The sequence below is a fragment of the Tursiops truncatus genome, chromosome 15, assembly GCF_011762595.2.
Source record: "Tursiops truncatus isolate mTurTru1 chromosome 15, mTurTru1.mat.Y, whole genome shotgun sequence".
In the NCBI taxonomy this organism is placed as follows: domain Eukaryota; kingdom Metazoa; phylum Chordata; class Mammalia; order Artiodactyla; family Delphinidae; genus Tursiops; species Tursiops truncatus.
The window spans coordinates 64,336,255-64,359,101 of record NC_047048.1 but is presented as its reverse complement, the minus strand read 5'-3'; the positions used below and the strand labels follow the sequence as shown (position 1 = coordinate 64,359,101).

At 41.7% G+C, this 22,847-nt stretch overlaps 1 protein-coding gene across 5 annotated transcripts in view; it reads right to left on the bottom strand.

Moving 5' to 3' along the window:
* RPN2 (ribophorin II) overlaps positions 1-22,847 on the bottom strand; it is a 53,968-nt gene that overhangs the window by 5,010 nt on the left and 26,111 nt on the right. For all 5 annotated transcript variants that reach the window (XR_002179538.3, XR_012326285.1, XM_004313910.4 and 2 more), the window contains exons 9-15: positions 22,648-22,753; positions 10,928-11,019; positions 8,813-8,927; positions 6,315-6,509; positions 4,969-5,055; positions 3,361-3,456; positions 1,493-1,568 (exon numbers count right to left, since the gene is read on the bottom strand). Coding sequence is in view for 3 of the 5 variants with exons in the window: in XM_004313910.4 (XP_004313958.3) it covers positions 1,493-1,568; positions 3,361-3,456; positions 4,969-5,055; positions 6,315-6,509; positions 8,813-8,927; positions 10,928-11,019; positions 22,648-22,753 (767 nt within the window). In the remaining 2 variants the exon portion in view is untranslated. The remainder of the gene's footprint in view (positions 1-1,492; positions 1,569-3,360; positions 3,457-4,968; positions 5,056-6,314; positions 6,510-8,812; positions 8,928-10,927; positions 11,020-22,647; positions 22,754-22,847) is intronic.

Here is a 22,847-nt window from a genome sequence, read left to right as displayed (position 1 = left end):
AGCCAGTAACTGCAGATCCTAAGAGGTCTGTATTTATAGACCAGCATGTTTTATTCCCTTTATCTGATGCCAGAAAATAAACAGCTCAATATACTTGCTTCTCAGCCCTGGCTACCAAGAAATCCACAGGTAAAAACCAGATCTCAGCAACTTGGTTCCATATTCCAGCTCGCATCTTTGTTCTTTAACGCAGGTTTTGTTGTTGTTTGTTTTTTAAGTTATGTCATGTTATATTTGGGATTCAGTTGATTTTTTAAAATTCTGAATGAAAGCCCATAGGATTAAAGGAATGAATCATTTTTCTTTTCATTAAAAAAATTTTTAGGGCTAATTTGCCACTGTGACTAGGAAGGAAGCAAGGTGGACAGAGGAGGAAGGTTTAGTCAATAGGGCTCAGGTCTGGGCACTGAGGACCGTGGGTTCTGGCCCAGGCTCTGCCCTTCGCAGCCACTTAATTTCTCTGAGCCTAAATTCTCTCACCCATCAAACAAGGAGCATAATTCCTACCCTGGTCACCCCCATCAGGGTTGTGATGAGAATCAAATGAGGGAATGTACGCAAAAAGCACTCTGGCAAAAAAAGTCATGGCTCTAAACAAATTTATATTCAGGTTTTGTTCTCAGCCTGACCTGGGAGGGCCATCACTCAAATTCAGTTAACTGGGCTGGAGAGAAAGGTCTTCCTGTCAATTCTGCCCAGAAGGATGACAGATGAACTACAGTAGGGGTTCTTAGCCCTTTCTGAGGTCATGGACCACTGTCAGACTTTTGATCAAAGTTACAAACTCTCTCTTTCCCCAGGAAAACAGAGATACACATTTGCCTAGAGTTTCAAGGGATTCGTCTGTGGACCCCTACAGAATCAGCACACTATGGACACAAAGAGGGTGACTCCTGAAAGAGTCAAAGAAATCAGAAAAGAATATTAATGTCTCAGTGAAATGCAAGGGTCACCAATTCAATAGTATCGAAAGTTTCTGAAACGCCTAACTGATTTGTGAATTTACTGTCTTGTAACAGTTAGGTCCTAAGTTTTCAAGAGAACAATGCAGGACAGCATGTCTGACTGTGGAAGGGACTGTTTTCGACTACAGTCCAGACACAGCCGCTAGCAAATGTGAAGATCAATACGTTGGGGGAAGATAACCGTTGGAAACTGCATTAATGCTGTTCACTCAGGAAGATGGCTCAATGTAAAGATACAATAAGTGAGTAATCTCTGGAAATGAACAGAGCTATTAAATGAAGGTAAAACGGCCTGCCAACGGCAGCCTAGTACAATGAAACCCAATATAATGACAGCTGTTCTAAGTTGATGGGCCAAACAGGTTTATCATCATATTAACTGTCGTAAAAGGCCACGAGGAAGAGGGAAATGTTATGCTATTAAGTCATTATAGTTAATAGGCTGTGGGTCTACTTAACAGGGCTTTTGCGTGGGCAGGCAAAATGTCAAAGGAGGTTAAATGGAATTAGCAGCCTGGGGCGCTTACCAGCATGTCCCAGGTGAAAGATAATCGTGCTAGGAGCAAAAGTGAAGTTGGAGACATTGGCACCAATCCGGATCCACTGAACGATGGGGAGAAATAAATTAAAAAGACATTAGAACTTGAAAGGGAGGCAACACATGCCATGCCAATGCTAATCCAATAAACAGCCCTAAGGGCTTAAAAGTTCATGCACACCTGAAGAACAGGGAATTTTCCAAGTGACGACCACCCTATTATAAGTCCTCAGAAAAAACTGTTCTCTTTTTTCTTTAGAAAGGCATTCCAACACCTGCTCTCAAATGCGCTTGGGTAACTCAAACCTGAACATCATTTTTAATGACAGCAAACTTTTCTATTTTAAAACAGGTGAAACCATGAGGCTGAAAGGTCAGAACCTGTATTTGTGATGAAGTAACTGGCACCCCTGCTAATTTCTCTAAGTATTGGTGAGATAAACCCACCAGCAGTCGGGAGGATGCACACGCTCTTGCTGTGGGTTCCATGCTTTTTGAAATTCTGATCACTCAAAAGAACAGGTGCCCATATCCTAGGTCTGGTTTCTGAAAGCTTGTGGCATGCCTTCCAGATTTAGATTGACCAATAATTCTTTTATTAAAATCAATGAATGAATTAGGAACACAAGCAACTTTCCAAAAGTAAGATCTAATGAGTTTTCCATACAGTTCTCAAAATTCTCTGAACTTTGAGGATTTACATCTATGTTTATAATTTTTTAAAAAGAGACGAGGGCTTCCCTGGTGGCGCAGTGGTTGAGAGTCCGCCTGCCGATGCAGGGGACGTGGGTTCGTGCCCCGGTCCGGGAAGATCCCACGCGCCGCGGAGCGGCTGGGCCCGTGAGCCATGGCCACTGAACCTGTGCGTCCGGAGCCTGTGCTCCGCAATGGGAGAGGCCACAACAGTGAGAGGCCCGCGTACCGCAAAAAAAAAAAAAAAAAAAAATTCAAACTGTACATTAAAGTATAAGAGGTAAAAATGTCCTTCTTCTATACTCCCTAAAAGGCCCCCTCCTTAGAGGCGACCAACACTAATAGATGATGCCTTTTTAAGGTTTTTAAACAAAGAGCACTGTACTAAACATACTATCCTACCCCTTGCCTTCTTCACTCAATAGAACATCTTGGCAACCTCGTCATATCAGTTGACAAGTACATAAATCTATCCATTCTTTTTTTTTTTTTTTTTGCGGTACGCGGGCCTCTCACTGTCGTGGCCTCTCCCGTTGCGGAGCACAGGCTCCGGACGCGCAGGCCCAGTGGCCATGGCTCACGGGCCTAGCCGTTCCGCGGCATGTGGGACCTTCCCGGACCGGAGCACGAACCCGTGTCCCGTGCATCGGCAGGTGGACTCTCAACCACTGCGCCACCAGGGAAGCCCTATCCATTCTTTTAATGAGCTGCATATTATTCCATTGTATGAATGTACATAATTTATTTAACACTTGCTTTTATGAGGACTTTAGGTTGTTTATAGTTTTATGCTCCAAACAGTGCTGAAATGCACAGCCTCTGTACTCACTTTTTCTATAGCTATTAGCATCCGGTCTTGCTTTTTTCACACTTGACCTCATCTGAACGTTCCTACAGAGCATCCCCGTCTATACACTTTTACCATTTTTAACGGTTACTGGGTACTTTCTCATGCCCCTTGATAATGGATCAGTTTTTCTGGCTGCTCCCCCATAATGGGGAATTTTAGTTATTCTAAAATTTTTTGACCATCGGTTTGGGTCACAGCTGCTGGACCCCTCTGGAGCTGTGCTGAGGCCAGAGCACAAAGCCTCCTTTGGAACAGCTACATCTGCTGAGTCTGGCGCCAGACACACGCTGCCCATGCTAATTACAGCTACTCACCAGAGCAAAGAGCAGGAGCAAGGGCGAGAGGATCAGGGCAGTGAATGTATTGGACACCACCGTGGGGGGCCTCTTCTCCGGCTCGCGGAACAGGTGCTGCCAAAAGAAGACAAGCCAGGAATATTTTAAAACGTGCTCTTCCCAGCGGGGGCTGCCATGTATATGTACTAGGAACCAAACGCCAATGACAGTCAAGAAGAGGAAATGCCTCCCAGAGGCTGAAACTTCCTGGCCGTGAGTGGCCACTTAGCCTTTCGCCTCTTCTCAACAGGGGCTTCTGCTTCCAGAGGCCTGCTTCCAAAGACACTACACCAGTTCACTACTCCTGACCAACCCTCTTTTTCCCTCCAAGACATATTGCCATTTAGAGGCTGGAGAATGCAACCTATCAAGCAGCATTTGCCTAGTATCGAAGACGGTGCCCGGGTATCTGGATGGCTGGGGTGACACACGCAAGGCAGGACTCTGGATTTCATAATGCTTCTGGGTTCCTAGGATAGCACTATCATATTTTGCTAACCAACTTAAATTAGCTAACTGGCGTATAATAATTTAAAATTTTCTTGCTTGCCAGTGTCCAGCCAACCCAGCTCCATAACAAGGCAGCTCCTCCACCTGAGACTCCTGTTCCCAACTTTTTAACCTCAGCTCCTCTTTGCTGCCACTGTCATGAAGGGACTTCTAACATTGCCTGTGGCAGTCACTGCTGCCTACTCCAACCCTATAAATCAGTCAGCACCCTCTGTCATCATGCTTATACCTTCCACTATTTAACTGCATTTGACATTCTTAAACGATGCTATAGCAACATTAGGAGGATTTTAAAAAAGAAATCCTACTACTCTAGCTTTTGGGCCCTTGGCCTTTTTCTAACAGTGAAATAAGAGTAAGTGGTCTGCTTGGAACACTTCAACATTAATTCAAATGGGGATTTCCCTGTTACTGCAGTATGATCATTTCTCACGATTGCAAACAGTCCACCGAGTGGCTCTACCTCAGTTTCTTTAACCAGTGCTCAAACTGTTTAATAATTATTGTTTATTTTGTGAACTGCTTCAGAAACTTTTCAAAGCTTTTCTTTTCTTATCTGTGAACTATTTTGATCCTCACAACAGTCCTATGGGCTGGGCTGGGCAGGGATTGCTAATATTTGTATGCAAAGAAAGTGAGTTCCAGGAGAGAGGAAGGGCTTGCCTAGGGGAGAAAAGCCCTGTTCTCCAGTTGAGTTGTCCACCTGTGGGCCCCTGGTCTATGCAGGAGCAGAGAGGAACAAAGCCAAATCCATGTGTGCTGTAGTATCAAGCAGTGATCTGAGGGCTAAACCTCCTGCATGTTTAGGAAAACAGATTCAGGTTCTGATTTTGTCTCCAACTATCTGTTTTCTGGGAGCTGGTCAGTGGGCAGCTTGAGCCTGTTTTTTAAGCACTAGGATGGGGCTGATATTTGCCCTGACTGATCCACAGGATGGCAAAGACCAAACTATAAAACATCATATAAACAGGTTAAAGAAGGGACCAGAGCCAGTGTCCAGGGGTCTGCTGCCCTCTCTCACTGTGTCCACTTCACATTTCTCTTCAATGTTTAGTGAAGAACTCTTTTGGGATCTACCTGAATTTCCTGTTTGGGGGTGAAAAGGTTCTTGGACAGGACAGTCGACGGAGCATCTTCTTCAGGGAACCTGATGACCACATCAGCCTAAAAAAATAAATGCAGCCATTAAAGGCACAGGGGCAGAGAAGGAGGCGAAACTCATCAGCAGGACAGTATCTCCTAACTCACGTCCAGGACCATAACTGAAAAAAGCTCCAAGCAGTCCAATCACTTCTGATCCATTAGCCGACAAACTGAGGCAGTAAAAATTTCAAGAACAAAATAAGTATTTGTTGAAAATCCTTTTTAGACCAAGAGTTCCAATTTTCTACTGGTCTGGTGAGCCCCACAGAGCTGCCTAATACAAAAATCCCAGCTGGTACTCAGGCTGTTACAGTTGCAATCAGAAACTGCTCCATGTCCCTAGGAAGTGTAATTTAGTCTCAGACGCCCCCCCCCCCCCAAAAAAAAGAAATGAAAATGTGCTCTCATACAAAAAGCAGCCCAAAGTCCAAGAGAAGAAAAGGAGCTTTGAATACAACATAAGAAAATGCAGCTGCCCCTTTGTCTTGCAAAGGGAGCCAACCACTCAAGGCCTGCAGTTTGGCCTCTGCTACCTTTCCAACCTCACGGCCTACTGCTCTGGACCAGATTCAGGTGCTCCAGCAAAATGGACCCAACTCATATCTCATTGAAAGCACCTCAAGCTTTTCTGGAGGCTGTTCCCCCAGCAATCAATCTATAGTCCCCCAGATACTATTCTGATAAACCCCTGCAATTCTTCCCTAGTTCAAATGCCATGTCTTTCAAGCTTTCTCTTAACACACCAGTCAAAAGTGAGTTATGTAAGTGAAACACACTATGTAAACTATTAATACACCTTGTAGTTGTTGGTTATTAGTTAATTAGCATTTTGCATATCCCACAATTCACTGTCCCACACCATCCTGAATTGGAATTGGATTTCAAATCTTAGGCCCCTCCCTGGCCCACACTGTGAGGCCAAGCCATATCTCAAAGCCTTTATCTCATATCTATGTACCCCCCCCATAGTGCTTTGCTGTATTATGAAAACCTTCTTCTACTACAACTTTTATAGAAATTTGCTAGAACCCATGAGGGCAAATCTATGCATCAATCATTCCCTCAATCACTATTTATTAAACCCCTAAGACGTGCCAGGCCATGTGCATGCCCCTAAGACTACTAATGGGGACAGCACACAGCCCCTCACCTCACAATGCGTGCGCCCTGGGTGGCAGGGCGAGGCCAGGGTAGGGAGCCCATGCCCTGGAGAGGAGCTGTCTGTGTCTGACTGCAGCACAGCCACTCTTGCCTGGGTCAAGATACATGGAGGCACATACCACATTCCACAGGATTGGGTTCTTCAAAGTAGCATCTCCGATGATCAAGTAGAGAGTGTAGGTGCCGGACGCAGAGTCAAATTCGAGCTTTCTCTCAGAGGTATCCAGTTCAAACTTGTACACGTTCTTGCTGTCCGGCTCCGCAACAAATACCACCTCCTGGCCAGTCTTCTGGTTATGGAGTCGGACAAATGTCTGGATAGAACAATAACGCAACCCTTCATCTGATAATTTCAAAACTCCCTCCGGGCCCAACATCAAATCAACAAGGCAGCAGGCTGTCAGTTCTTTCATCGCAGTGGGAGCTCTGGGATCTGCCAGGCCTGCCCGAGAAAGCAGGAGGAGTGGCCGTCCCACCCTGCTTACTAGCTCAGAGATCAGAGATCACTTTTTGCTAGTATAAGAAATTTAACTTAGGGGTCCAGCCAATTCTCAACGACTTGTAGGCCGAATGCCCAGTTTGTGGATGATTTAAGCCCTTTGCTGTTGCTGTAATTTCTTCTTTCTGCCAGCCTTTTGGCCACTTTGCTGCCCAATTAACTTCTTCACCAGAGGGTGAAAAGAAGGGAAATGAGGTGGAACTTTAAGAAGCTCATTTTCAATTTCCTAGTGCCTCCAGTTAAAGATTTAGGAGAGAAGGCTTGGGGATTGATAGCAAGGCAGAGTTCTAATCGAGCAAAGCAGCCCAGTGTCAGAGAGAGCCTAGCTTGAAGACAAACAGATTTGGTTACACTACTAATTGGCTGAGCAGGTTACTTAACCTCCTTGAGCCTTGATTTCTGCATCTTTAAGATAGAAAGATTAACTTCTACATGTGGTATATCTATGTCAAGAGTCACAATAATGTAGGCAAAGCATTTAGTGTAGGACCCACTATATACTAGCTAGTCAACAAACATTTATCAATGATGGTATGAGTCTAATCACCTTATCCCCCCAATGGCCTAAGAAACTAAGGTTTCTGCAAATTAGAACTGCAGCAAAACTTAATATCCACTCAGCTTTTCTTTCAAGTGTTTCAAAATAAAGAATTCAACAAAGCAGGTAGATCGGTTCCATTTCACAGATCATGAGGCACGGAGTTTAAATGAGCTGCCATGGTCACAGAGCTAGTGCTGGATCCACAGAAAAAACACAAATCTCATTTGTTACTTTACACCTGGGCAACAAAGAACCACCATCAAAGTATTTAGGGAAAGAGGCCCAGAGCTGTGAAGCCTCCTGACTCCAGCAGTCTTGGCCAAGAATGGGATTTAGAAGCCTGGATGCCTGATATTCCTCCTGTCACAGCCAAGCACAGGCAGCAGCCAGGCTCATCTACAAAATGTCATCTCTACCTAGGAGGTCTGTAAGCCAGGGTTTCCAAAACAGAATCTTGGATGAGATGAGGAGTATTCAGTTAAAGTTATACTTCCTCACTAACTCTTCCTGCCCTAACCCTAATCCCACCAATTTTGTCTTGTAATTACTTCTCTTCATATTCTGTCTTCCCTTGTGCTGTTTCACTGGCAGATGTCATTCTGAGAAGGAGGTGGGAAGTGCTAAGGGGCTGAAAAGTTAGTCGTGGCTAAGTGGCCTGACCGAGCTCTCTGGAGCTTGGGTGTGGAGGGAGGAGAAACAGAGAAGGGCCGGGACGGCGGTGCTGGCGGCAGCCACTCTGGGCCTGGGCACAAGCACAGTAGCTGCAGCTACAAGAAACAGAAAGCAAAAAGGTTTCCAAGTTGAGTCCACTCCCCTCCATGGTCTGCCCCTCAGCATGGACACAAGTCCGCTAGCTCTTGCTGAAGTACTGCTACAAAGCACCTAAAACAAGGCCACTAGGTCCCACGTTCTTTCCTATCTTTCCACATTCAAAGTACTTCTCTGAACTTCCCTTTACAATACAACCGTGGATGGGGCAGGGCTCAGAGCAGTTATTCTCAATCAAGTGGGATGACAGAGGCAGGAAAGGAGGTGTCTGAGAGGACAAGGGCCATATCAGACTCTCTGGGGAAAAGATACAGTTTGAAAATCTTTTAAATAATAATTATCATTATGTTATATATGGAAAACAGAAATGAAGCCTATTGGTTTCATAACACGAGGGAGGCACGAGTTAAAAAGTGCTAGTTTTCAGATTCCTACAAAATCTGCTTTGGCCAGAACAAAAGCATACTTTGGGCTCACTTCCTAGGTTTTCCTTTTTTCAAAATTATTTTAATATATGTTTTTTAGTCAGAAAGAAAAAAGCCTCAATTAAGTGCTAATCTTCCTTAAATATATCTTTTCTATGCCAGCTAATCTCTTTAAAAGAAGAGTGCCTTCCAGGTTCAGGGTTACAACCAGTATAAGAGGGGCAGAGTGTCATGTGGGAGAACCCGATGGATTGTCAGGGTTCAGAGTGAAGATCTGAAAGCAGGAATTCGGAATTTTCTCGACTCAGTGTTATATACCACGGCAACAACTATCGTGTACATCAATGTTTCAGGCCAAGAGAACCGTCTGCGCTCTTTCCTGACCTGGTGAGGGGTGAGTTCAGCACCAGTGTTCACATCTACCAGCTGGAAGAATAAAGCAAAGTTCTGGTGGCTGTCTGCGATGAATGTGCCCTTGGCTTTGGCTGGGTAGGTCACCCTGAAAGAGACATTTATAAGGTAAGTTTTCAGAGAGGAGGATCTGCAGATCTCTGAGACAAGAGAGAAGAATACAAACTTCACTTCACTGCCTAATCCTCCCTCTCCCAATTGTAACACTTTTCTGTTGTGGACAGAGTGGAGAATTGTCTGTGGCCTGAGGGCAAATTGGATTGATAAAGCCAGGACTGAGAAAAGCACAGAATAAACTTTCATCAGGGTCTGGGGAAAATGCAGATGCTCCAGGCTTTCACTTCAAGGACCTAAGGATATCAACTCAACCAAGTCAGGCACCAATGGGGCTCACATGTCCCCATGCAAGCTCACAGGCGGACTGGAGGGCTCTGGCAAAACCACAAGGAGAAAAAAAAAATCACAGGATCGACGTTAGCAGCATATGTGAGCAGGGTCGGGAGACTAGGAGGTAGGAGACGCAAAGGACAGAAGGGTATATACAGTTTTTTCTTTTTTTTAATGCTGCATTTTTTTTCCTGGACACCGTTTCAATTTATTTTTCTGCCTGAAATTGAGCTTTAAAAAGTCATTCTCTCAAAAGGCAGGCTTGATGAGAAAACTCTTCTTTTCACAGCTATCTCCTGGGACTTTAGATTAAAATGGCCAGGGGATAAAAGACAAGCCAAGTGATTACAGAGCTCACAAGGGCCACGTTTCATGTTTAGGCTTTATATTTACTTATGAGTAATGCCAACTCTTTATCTATGTAGAGTATTAAACTTTGCAAAGCACTCTTACAGACATTATTTCAGTGGATTCTCAACAGTGCTCTCATTTCCAATGTCACTATAAAAATATCCAAGCCAGAGGCAGAAAGCCTAGCCCTTCCACGTGACTTAAAAGGAATGAATGAATGCTTAGCTTCTAGTCTCTGGCTAATATCCCATCTTCAAAACAGCCTCGAAGGTTCCCCTACTTTCTTTGGCATCTATAGCCACCCCAGTTGAGTAAATTTGGGGTCTGAACTACACCCAGATGTCTAGATGCCCCCTCCCCCCCGCACCCAATGAGGATCTGGGAGAGAGCTGAGAAATGGCTTCATACAATGTTCTGGCCCAACTCTGATCAATTACTAATGGTTACCTAGAAGTCTGTGTTAAAAAACATTCTGAAATACTTCCCTGGAAGTCCAGGGGTTAAGACTCTGTGCTCCCAATGCAAGAGGCACGGGTTCGATCCCTGGTCGGGGAACTAAGATCCCACATGCCACATGGCGCGGCCAAAAAAAAAAAAAAAAAAAAAGATTCTGAGTTCAGCAGGAACAAATGCTGTGACTGATCAGTGATGCCCTCCATGGACTTGAGAAAGGGACTCACAGCCCTAGCGCTGGGTATCTGCCATCTCACTTCTAAGGACCTGTGAGATGTACAACTGATTTCAGGCTCACTGTGGGCCAAAGAGAGTTGACATGAGGCCCCTAAAAGCAAGTTCAAGACTGTGAAGATAAAGAGATGACATCAGAAAATAAATTAATACACTGCTTCCTCCATTAAGAAAGTCTTGTTTTAGGGAATTCCCCGGTGATCCAGTGGTTAAGACTCTGCACTTTCATTATCAAAGGTAAGGGTTAGATCCCTGGTTGGGGACCTAAGATCCCACAAGCCATGCAATGCGGCCAAAAAAAAAAAAAAAAAACCCCAAAGAAAGTCTTGTTTTAAAAAGAATCGACATCTGAACTAAATAATGTGCTTGGTAACACAGCTGACTGACGCAGACTTACATTCTGAGGTAAGCTCCTTACCTCGCTGTGGACTGTTAATAAACAGTTGCTCAGGGACTGATCACTGATATAGACAACCCCCAAATTTGTCTGGATGCCAAGCAGCACCCTGATGCAGTGCCAGAGGAATGACAGCCTCTTTCATCTGGAGTACAAGCTGGGTCACTGCTGACACAGAAATGACATCTGAAGGGGCTCAGTGCCTAGGCATGCTCCTCCCAGCTCAAGCCTGGAATCTCCCTGTACCCAGGAGGCATCCCACCTACCGCGTGGTTTTGGGTGCAATGCTCTGATCCTTATCCACAGTGGAGAGATCGACATTTGTGATGCCAACTTCAGTGGAAATCTTGACTCTGAGCTAGGGTGAAACACAGAAGAAAATCGCCAAGTCAGCTGGTGAGTATACCAGGAATTAATATACATATCCAAATTTTTCTCTTACTTGTGAGTAAAGGCATGAAAATAATCCTAGGACAGGAGTCTTCAATGATTTTAGTAAAACTGACCCATCCCAGTAGTATTTCTACCTCTTCCATCTTGAGGCCTAAAAGTAACTCCTTGATTCTTATCCCTTCTTCCTTTCTTTGGCCTTGAATGAATGGTATATATTAAAAAAGAAACAAAAAGAAAAAAAGTAGGTATCTTCATGTGTACTTTAAAATAAATAAGGGAGAAACTCCTTAAGTAGTAACCTTCAAATAATTTAAATCAACAAGTACTCAATTCTAATGACAGCTAATGTTTATTGAGTGTTTACTATGTGAAAGACACTGGCCTTCTAAAGATTATCTCATTTAATCCTCACCACAACTCTAAGGTAGTGCTATTTCAGATGAGGAAATTAAAGATTAGAGCAATGAAGCCATTCACTCAAGTTCAGATAGCTAGTAAGGCAGAGCCAGGGTTCAGGCTCAGGCATCCTGACTTAGAGTCCACGTTCTTAGGCACCTTCCTGTCCAACTTCCCAGCCAACACTTAAGTTTGTGCCAAGCAGACTACAGGTCTGCCCAGGAAGATTTAAGAAGCTATGGCAGTCATCTCTGCCATCCACCAAGTACTTCTGCTTCTCCTTCTGAGCATGTGGCAGAAATGTACTTCCCTGCCCTCCTGGAGTCAGGTATGGCCATGTGACTGGCTCTGCCCAGAAGCGTGTCACTTCCAAGTGGAAACTTAAGAGTCGGTTTGTGATTCTCTTCTCCTCTGACATGGACATAGACGACCTACAAAGGAGCTTGCTACTTCAGCCTGGGTCCTGGAGTAAGGGCAACGTGAAGCAGAGTCTCCAGCTGACACATTAAAGATACCTTGCATGGGCAAAAAAGAAACTTGTTTTAAGCCCCTGAGATTTGGAGTTTGTTACAAGCACAAACCAGTCCATCTTAACTCTTAGGTTGCTTTAATTCTATACGTTCCCTATAAACATTTTCACAAAGAGGGGCCAGCCAATGCTAGTAAACAAGAAAATTTTAAAAATTAGATTAAAATAAACATAAAATTCCAAAAGAGACAGAAAACATGCTAAAAGTCTACCTCAAGGGAAATTTTTTATTTTTTTATTTAAATTTTTTATTTAAAATCTAAGTTTCAATGTGCAAATTATGCAATCCCAAGGCACTTTTAATGTGTAAACATATCTGTGAGACTTCCAAATATTTGATAAGCTTGAATGTAATGCTTAAAGAGATCCTTGCCACATACACTGGTTTACAGTCTAAGTTAGGATCAAGGAATAGAGATAGAAGGCTGGGCAAATAATTGAAGGAGAGCTTCAGCATTTTTCTGAAGTGCACTATCAAGGTGTGAGAACCTCAAATCAAGGGCAAAGAAGAAAAATTTAAAAGAGATAAAGATAGCGATCAAGTAATTCCTTTTAACAGCCTCCATAATAACTATTTTGTGACAACAACCTCAATTATCAGGTTGAATAGGGGTGTTCTGTTTTGCTTAAAAAAAAAAAAAAAACCCTAAATGTAAAAGACTACCAAAGTCTATAAGCATATTATTACCTCCTACTTTTGAATACACAGCTGCCTATTGGCAGAATTATATTTAGCATCATAGCTTGTCACTGAATCTAGGCAACTGGGTGAACTACGGTGGGGGGTGGGGGAGGGAGGGGGAACAAATGGCCTTCAAGTTGAATAAACCACCAAGGAGAGGGCTGGTATCCTCCACTTTGGCTCTTGGGCGCTCTGCTGAGCCAACAGCTTCACAACTCATACAGGGCTTGGAACCAGAGCCAACTTTGCTGTTATAAAGCTCAACCCAGAGAGGCACTAACAGCACTTCCATTTGAAGAAAAACTGGAATGGACGGCTCAAGCAAAGAAGTAGCCAAAGAGCTTTGATTTTTAGCAAGACACCCCACTGAGACCACTTCCCTATATCCCCCTAGAGCATCTGGAACACCTAGGTGCAGGGACAGACAGAGATGGCAAGATGCACTTCCTGTCCCAAAGGGAAGCATAAAGGCAAAGCTAAATTATAACAGACCAGGCTGCTGCTTTAATGCAGGGATGGACAAAGTGCTATGGAAGCACAGCAGAAGGAACTGTGACCCAAGTCGGCCTCAGGCAGCCCTTGTTTGGGGAGTGGGAAATGTGTAGCAGGAGGGCTTAGGCAGTCCTCTGGTTTCAGGAGAAGCATGAGTTTAGCAATACTCCATGCTATAAAAATAATCTGTTTTCACGGGTAATTACTCTGCAATCTTCATCACCATTAACTAGGTAATTCCCTCTTCACTTCTGCGACTCATTCTCTTAAGGACTCAATCATTTAATTTGTAAGTGTGATTTTAAAATCATCATCCCACCTAAATGTCCATAAAGAGGAGACTAGTTAGAGAAATAATGACACACACATACACTTTGAACTACTATGGAGCAATTAAAAAGAACAACGTAGGTGTCTGTGGACTGATATGGAGACCACCTCCTACTTTTGAATACACAGCCATCTATTGGCAGAATTATATTTAACATCGCCTGTCACTGAGTCCAGGCAACTGGGTGAATTATGGCAGGGGAGTGGGGGGGTGAGGGGTGGGGGGAGGCCATCAAGTTGAATAGACCCCAAGGGGAAAGCTGGAAACCTCTACTTTGTAACAAAAGCAAAGAACACAACTCTTCATAGAAGGATTACTTTTGTGTAAATAAGAAAGGATATGCATACATTCAATGATATGGGCATCCTTCTTTTTCAAAGTATATACAGTTAACTGTTACTAATGGATTCCTCTAAGGCAGCGGGTCCCCAACCATTTGGCACCAGGGACCAGTTTCATGGAAGACAATTTTTCCACGGGTGGGGGTGGGGGTGGGGGAGTGGGCGGGTGGATGGCGTGGCTCAGGCAGTAATGCGAACTATGGGGAGCGGCAGATGAAGCCTGGTTTGCTTGCTGGTCAGCCGCTCACCTCCTGCTGTGCGGCCTGGCTCCTAACAGGCCGCGGAGTGGTACTGGCGGCTGGGGACCCCTGCTCAAAGGAGAGGGACTGGACTGAAGGGATGAGAGAAGGCTCTAATGTTTCATTATATACCTTTTTGCAGTTTGAATTTTTTTAACTACATGCATATTTTACTCCTATTTTTTTTTAAATAGGGATTGGGACTTCCCAGGTGGCACAGTGGTTAAGAATCTGCCTGCCAATGCAGGGGACACAGGTTCAAGCCCTGGTCCGGGAAGATCCCACATGCCACGGAGCAACTAAGCCAGTGTGCCACAACTACTGAGCCTGTACTCTAGAGCCCGTGAGTCAAAACTACTGAAGCCTGAGCGCCTAGAGCCCATGCTCCACAAGAGAAGCCACTGCAATGAGAAGCCCACACACTGCAACAAAGAGTAGCCCCTGCTTGCCGCAACTAGAGAAAGCCCGCGCACAGCAGTGAAGACCCAACACAGCCAAAAAATAATAATAAATAAATAAATAAAAATAAAATAGGGATTATCTGAGCATTGGCATTGTGTGACAAATACTTTCTTCTTTATAAATGATTCTGTATTAAAAAGTACCACTCAGGGACTTCCCTTGTGGTCCAGCGGTTGAGACTCTAGGCTTCCAATGCTGGGGACACAGGTTCGATCCCCGGTGAGGGAACTAAGATCCCACATGCCATGCAGTACGGCCAAAAAAAAAAGTACCACCCAATAAATATGATTTAAAAGACAATCACTCTCCCTTTCAACAGATGAATAAACACAAACATGTTTAAAGACTTGTGTAAGGCTCCTCAGTGTATCCTAATTATAGTGATAAGGAAGCCATCAACTTGTGGGTTTTTACTTAGAATCCTGACTATAAACTTACAATAATAACACGGTCACTAAAGCCTGCTAATCAAGATTCAACTGTGTTTGTTCTGAAGACATTGTAAGCATTCACAGTACAGACACATGGAATAATGAAAGGGCAAACTGCAGTGAACTCAAGTCATTTTGGGTTTGCTCTCAGCCTAATTTTAAAAGGCCTCCTAAGTTACAGCTTTCTGTGTTGCACAGAAACACCGTAGGGCTGTTCTTAAATAAGGAACCATTTAAAACAAGTCCTTCCACTCCTAAAATCTTATTACAAATGGGTCTCTGGAAACACTGAAAAGAAAAGCATTTTTATGCTACTCTCTTAAATCAAATTGAGGTTTTTTCAAAACCCTGTTGTAAAGAGTTCAGAGTAGGATCCCTGTTGGTTAGCTGCTTCTTCCTTCAAACTAACACTGCAGGATTAGTTTTTATAATAAGAAAGGGACTTGTTTAGCCACTTTAAATGCAGCTAAACCTGCTTTACAGTGCATCAACTAGTCCTTCTTTTGCCTGTACTGCACGCCACATACACCCCAAAAAATGTTTTAACGCCAAGAAATGCAGTCTTTCTGCTGAGAGTAATAACCTCCCTGTTTAGCTCATTACTGTCAAAAATGATGGTGCATTAGGGGCAATTAATGCTAATGACAGCTTCTAAAACCCAAGCTTCCCCTGACAGCAAGTCCAATGTCAATGAGTGCTATTACAGGTCCTCCACACCAAACCACCATTAATGCACTCTGACCAATGTCAAGCATCTCCCAGGAGAGTAAACAGGACCTGCTGACCCGCTCTGAGGCTCTAAGCATGACTATTACTGAAATTACAAAGTAAAGTTGCATATGTGACAGAGGTCAGAGCATGCACGTGCACACAGGCAGGCACACACACACAAACACATGCGCACACACACATAAAGCTTAACATAATGAAGAGAGATCTTTAACGCTTACTCCATCACTGGGAAGGAAAAGGACAGCAATGGCCTCTATGGGAGCTTACTATCATTGCATGAGTAACAGCTATTAGCCATTTCTGTTACTTTGTACTTATTTAATTTTTCCAACGACCATAGAAACGCTTGTGCAAACACCAGATTTGATGTAACAAAAAGCCAAGCTGTAACAATAATCAAGACAACATAGTACTGGTATAAGGATAAAAATATAGATTAGTGGAATATAACTGCAACCATTTATGGTCACACTGATTTTTTTTTTTTTTTTTTTGTAGCTGGCACGAAAATAGTTTATTGGGGGAGCCCCGGAAAGGGAAAGGGATCGGGGGGGAAAGGGCTGGAATGTGGGGACTCTGCCCTATTCTCTTCAGGAAATAGAGCAAATGGGGAGCTGTCAGACAGTACCTGGGGTGCCAAAACAAGTCAACAGGGAAAGAACAGTCTTTTTGACAAATGGTGCTGGGATAACTGCACATCCACATGTAAAAGGAGGAAGATGAACCCCTACCTCACACCACATACAAAAATTAACTTAAAATTGATCAGAAACCTAAATGTAAGAGCTAAAATTACAAAATTCTTATAAGAAAACTTAAGAGTAAATCTTCATGCTCTCAGATTAGGCAACGGTTTATTAGATACGGCACTTAAATCACAATTAATGAAAGAAAAATAAAGATATTGGACTTCATCAAAATTAAAACCTTTTGTGCTTCAGAAGACAACATCAAGAAAGGGAAAAGACAAGCTACAGACTGTCAGAAAATATCTGTGAATCATATATCTGATAAAGAACTTGTATTAAGAATATATACAAAAAAAAGAGAATATATACAGAACTCTTATAACTCAAGAACATAAAAAGACAAACAATGTAATAAGAAAAGGAAAAAAGAAGTATATAGATTAGGAAGGAAGAAATAAAGAGACAAAATAAAATATTTTTAATGGGGAAAAGACCTAAATAGATATTTCTCCAAAAAAGACATATAAATGACCAAATAGCACATAAAAAGATGCTCAATATCATTAGCCATCAGAGAAATGCAAATCAAATCACAATGAGATTCCATTTCACACCCATCTAGGATGGCCAAAATGAAACAGACAGATAATAAATAACAAGAGTTGGTAAGGATATAGAGAAATTGGAACCCTCACACATTGCTGGTGGGGATGTAAAATGGTGCAGCTTCTTTGAGAAAGAGTTTGCCAGTTCCTCAAAAAGTTAAACATAGAGTTATCATATGACTCAGCAATTCCATTCCTAGGCATAAACCTGAAAGAACTGAAAACAGGTGTTCAAACAAAAACCTGTACATGAATGTAAATAACAGCATTATTTATAATACCCAAAACATGGAAATATCCCAAATGTCCATCAAGTGATGAATGAATAAACAAAATGAGGTATATCCACACAATGGAATACTAAATTATTTAGCCATAAAAAGGAATAAAGTACTGATACATGCTACAGCATGAATGAACCTTAAAAATATTATGCTAAGTTAAAAACACAAAAGGCTACATATTTTATTATTCCAGTTACATGAAATGTCCCAAATAGGCAAACCATAGAGACAAAAAGTAGGTTAGTAGTTGCCAGGACTGGGAGGAGGATATATTCCTATAGCATAAGGAGTGTCTACAAATAGACACAGGGTTGCTTTTTGGCGGTGGTAAAAATGCTCTGGAATTAGATGGTGGTAGTGGTTGCACAACTCTCATCTAAATATACTAAATATGTTGAATTATATACTTTTACTGGGTAATTTTATGGTATGTGAATTACATATATCCTCAGTAAAGCTGTTATTTGAAAGAAAAAAGGAAGCTACTTTGTGTAGGGTAAAAGGCTCACCCCTAGAAGATGAATTACCATAGTTCTAAGGGCCTTGGAATGTGGGGAAACATCTTTAATGTTTAGACCACTCCATCCTTTTCTTCTTTTAAGTGGTCTGAGATGGAAGCTAAGCACTGAAAAAATAAGATTTGGTCTCTGCCCATAGGGAGCACCCAGCCCAGTGAAAAAGCAACACTTATAAGCAAACAATAGTAATACAATGCAGCAAGAACAATTATGGACAGGGTGTAAAATACTACAGCAACAAAAATAAACCAAGTAGACAAGCCCTAAATATACGGGGAAAAAAACTTTAAAACTGTTAGAAGACAATATTAGAGACTATCTTTTTTATCTTGGAGCAGCGTAGAATTTTTTAAAGACACAAAAAGTAAAATCTAGGGAAAAAAAGACTTTTAAATTAGGCTTCATTGAAATGAACTTCGGTGCATCGAAAGATGCCATAAAGCAACACTGAGGGACAATGTCTGATGCTTATAACTAGGGATTTACTAATATATATAGCTCCAGAATATATGTAGCTCCTAAAAATCAATAATTAAAAGACTAACAAACCAAAAGAAAAAGACAAAAGATACACGACAATTCACAGAAGAAGAAACCTAAATGGTCCATAGACACAAGAAAAGATGCTCTATCTCACTAGAAACCAAAGAAAAACATTGAAACAACAAGATAACCATTTCCTATCCATCAGATTATCCAAACTCATAATAGCAAATACTGGTACAAATATGAAGAAAAGAGCAATTTGGCAAAACCTAATAAAGCTGGAAGATGAACATACCCTACGATCCCACAACTTCATTCTAGATAAACAAAATGTGCATAAGCAAACGTACTAGGATATTCACAGCAGCATTGTCTGTAACAGTGAAAGTCTAAATGTCCAACAGAAAATGAATTAATAAATCTGATGCATTCATAAAAGGAAGACAATTTTATGAAAAATTTTCATATTTATCCATACAGCTCTAGTTCTACGTGCGTAAATATGGCTAGTTGTCTTTAATATTGAGTGAAAACAAGCAAATTGCGAGAGGATACATATAGTATAATGAAGCATATAAATTTTGGTAAGATGGAAATCAATGCAATAAATTGCTTAAAAATACATATGTAGCAGAAATATAAAAACTGGCATTGGAACATACACCTCAAATCTGGGGAAAGAGGAAGAAAAAGTGAGGAATACACAGAGAGCTTAAATTCAATCTACAGGGCTTTATTTCTTACCAAAATAAAACAAAGGAGAAAAACATAGCAAAATGTTAGGGCTTGAGGGAGATGAGTGGCCAGTAGGTATATGACAATCATTATATTATTCTTTGTTCTTTTCTGTATCTTTTAAATAGTCCAAAATAAAAAATAAAATAAAATTAAAATCCTATGGGAGCACAGATGAAGGAGCAATATTTGAACTAGACCTTACAGAATGAGTAGTTCAGCAAGGGAGGGGAAGAACATTCCCCATGGAAGAAACAAGAGAAGTCCAAAGGCTTTACGTGTACTGGGCACATAAAATGTATATGAGGATGAGTATGTGGTCAAGAGCAGCTAGAGCTGAGGGGATGGGGATGCAGCCACAATGAAGGATGCGCATGTGCTCTGTGGAGGACCTTCTAAAGCCACAATGAGGAGTCTAGACCTTATTCACAGGCAATAGAGAACCAAAGAAATGTTTAACTAGGGGAACACTGTGATTTTATAATTCTAGTGGTGTTTACGGTGCTTATTAAATGGAAGGGGCAGAGACTGAAGACAGTGAAACTGGCTGGAAACTACATATCTACCTACTTGGGATCTACCCAAGTAGGAAAACTGGGGCTGAAGAACAAAGGAATCATGCAACTTAAAGGAATCATTCCACTTAAAGGTGGAATCGACATGGCGACTGACCAGAAGTGGAAAGAAAGGAAGGGTTAAGAATGGCTGTGATGTATGGGTATGGCACTTATATTGGATATGTTGTTATCAAGATTGTATAGGTAGAAGGAAGGAGGTTTCAGGCCAAAAAAAAAAAAAAAAAAAAGTTTGCCTTTCAATGTGCTCAGTTGCAAATAAGGCCCCTTAATGCAGGAAACTAAAATTGAAAGAATCTGGATTTTCAAGGTTCAAGGTACACACTACAATCATTTCTATCCAAATCTTGTGTTAGTGAATGGAGTAGGATCAGATGTCTCCTGCCCAAAAAGGTCAGACATGAGGTAGAGAAAAGGCAGAGAGACTAGAGTTCCAGAAAATATCCTTTCTGCCAAACTTTTAATATAAATGTTTAATCTAACTATGTTAAGTAATGCCCCACTTTTGAAAAGGTCAAATTTTCTAGCTGCCTTGTCCTTTCAGTAAAAGAAAGTGACATAGGGGCCAACCTGAGGAGCTCTCCAAAGGCCAAATTTGGGATAATATGAGCAAAAAAAATAAAAGATGACAGTAATGGATTATAACCTACAGAGTAAAATAAGTATCCATGAATCCAAAGTATTATACGTAACTGAATAACTAAATGCAAGGGAAGGGGGACAGCTTTTTCTTACAGTAGAATTCCAATTAATAATGTAGAAAGAATGAAAGAGAAAATCACCTCTTGGCAAACACCACATTAATAACTCTTACAGGCAAGATCATCAGGATATTTGCAGAGTCTCAAAATATCACTCCACCAGACACTTAATTATAAAGCAGAAAAACAGCAACTTTACAATGGAGAAACCTAGCAGACACCACCTTAACCAAGTGATCAAGGTTACCATCACCAGCAATGAGACATATCAACAGCATATACTGCCTCATAGGATACACTGAGAAGGAGCATCACTTTTGGTGTATTCTCGCCAAAAATGCATGACCTGAATTTAATTAAAAGGAAACATCAGACAAACCCAAAGTGAGGGACATTCTACAAAGTAACTGGCCAGTACTCTTCAAAAGTGTCAAAGTCACAAAAGACAAACTATCCTAAATTGGAGGAGAGTAAAAGGGCATGACAACTAAAGGAATATGTGATCCCAGGTTGAATCTGGGACCAGAAAAGGGACATCAGTAAGATACCTAGTGGAATTTGAATGAAGACTATATAGATTAATAGTATTGTATCATTATTAATTTCCTTGTATTGACAATAATATTACAGTTACATAAGATGTTAACATTTGGGGAAGCTGGGTAAAGGGTATACAGGAATTCTTCATATTATTTTTACAACTTAAGATTGAAATTGTTTCAAAATGAAAACGTTTCATTAAAAAAGAAAAGTGAGTGGAAAATGACATTTGAATAGTGAAGAAAATAGCTGTCACAAACAGCATATATTTAACTATTCGGGAAAGGCATTGTACTACTTCAAGTTCCCCTGACCCAACAGAATGCATGACAATGTGGTCAAGTAGGTGCAACAAAGACACAGTGGCAGAAACATTAAGAAATGAAGCAGTAAGGACAAAGTAATATTATAAATAGGCCAGGAGCTGGAGCTGCACACAGCTCTGCAGCCTCTAAGCTAGCTCAATATTCACTAGGGCACAGTGACTAAACCAGTATTGTGCAGGGGATCCACCCAAGCACAGACAAGCTGGAGGTTTTGGACAAGTTACTCTACCCCTCTGGGTCTCGTCTGTGAAATGAAGAGGACTCCACGCATCTGCTAGGATTGTTGTAAGAATAAAATAAGCAAAAGCACATAGAACTGTACTGTTCATGTCACAGGCTTTCAATGAAGGGTTCATACTTATGATCCTAAGCCAGAATAAGAAGAGGTTAAACCATATCCCATAGTTTAAAAAGTAGGAAAATACATAATTCATCTTAAATAAACTTCTACCCAAAAAGGTTAAAATGAAAGCTACAGTGCCTGAAGGGGCAAACTTCAATTAGCTAGGAAAACCACTAATGTGAAATACCACATTCCCACAAAGCATCAGATAAGTGAGGCATAGCTTTCCATCCTTAAAGCCACGTGGATTGGGGCTTCCCTGGTGGCGCAGTGGTTGAGAATCTGCCTGCCAATGCAGGGGACACGGGTTCGAGCCCTGGTCCGGGAAGATCCCACATGCCGTGGAGCAACTAAGCCCGTGCGCCACAACTACTGAGCCTGTGCTCTACATCCCGTGAGTCAAAACTACTGAGCCCACGTGCCGCAACTACTGAAGGCCACGCGCCTAGAGCCCGTGCTCTGCAACGAGAGAAGCCACTGCAATGAGAAGCCCGCACACTGCAACGAAGAGTAGCCCTCACTCACCGCAACTAGAAAAAGCCCACGCGCAGCAGCGAAGACCCAACACAGCCAAAAATAAATAAATAAATTTTAAAAAACCACGTGGATCTTCAACAAAACTAGAGTCAGCTAAACATCTGAAACATAGTTCGTTATGAAGGATTACCAATTTTCTTTTGTACTTTACCCAGACAGACTCACTATGGTGCTACAGGTCACTTGATGCTTTTGATCCCCTAATTAGCATCAAGCACTTTTCTAAATCTATCATGGGGAATAAAACAAAAAAAAATTTTTAATTAAAAATAAATAAATAAATCTATCAAGGCCAACCACAGAAAACATCTCAAGAATATTTATACCTCAGTGGAATTATGGGTGATTTTAATTTTTTCTACTTCCTAAATTTTATGTAAGATAGTAATGCTAAATTATAATGGAAAATGAACAATTTACAAATAAAAGAAAACTTGCTATGATCAAGTTCTTGGCTAAGTCTGTCAAACAGCACAGTTCAAACCTATCCCTCTCAACATATTCACGTTAACTTGGTCATAAGTGAAGTCAATATACCAGATGGTTAATGCTATGTGCCTGTTTGGTCATTTCCTTGTGTATATTAACATGGAGATGGGGCAACAAGAAAAGCACTTACCTCTACAGTATTTGCAATATAACGGTTGTCACCTTCAACTTTGACAGAGAAGTCATAATAGCCACTGGAAAATTTGACATTCACAAAGTTTAGCTCAAAAACATCCCTGTTAAGAATGACAGTGGGGTTAGCAAGAACTCACATAGGAAAGTCACAAATATAACAAACGGCCTACAAAGTGAGGCATTCCTTGAGATGGT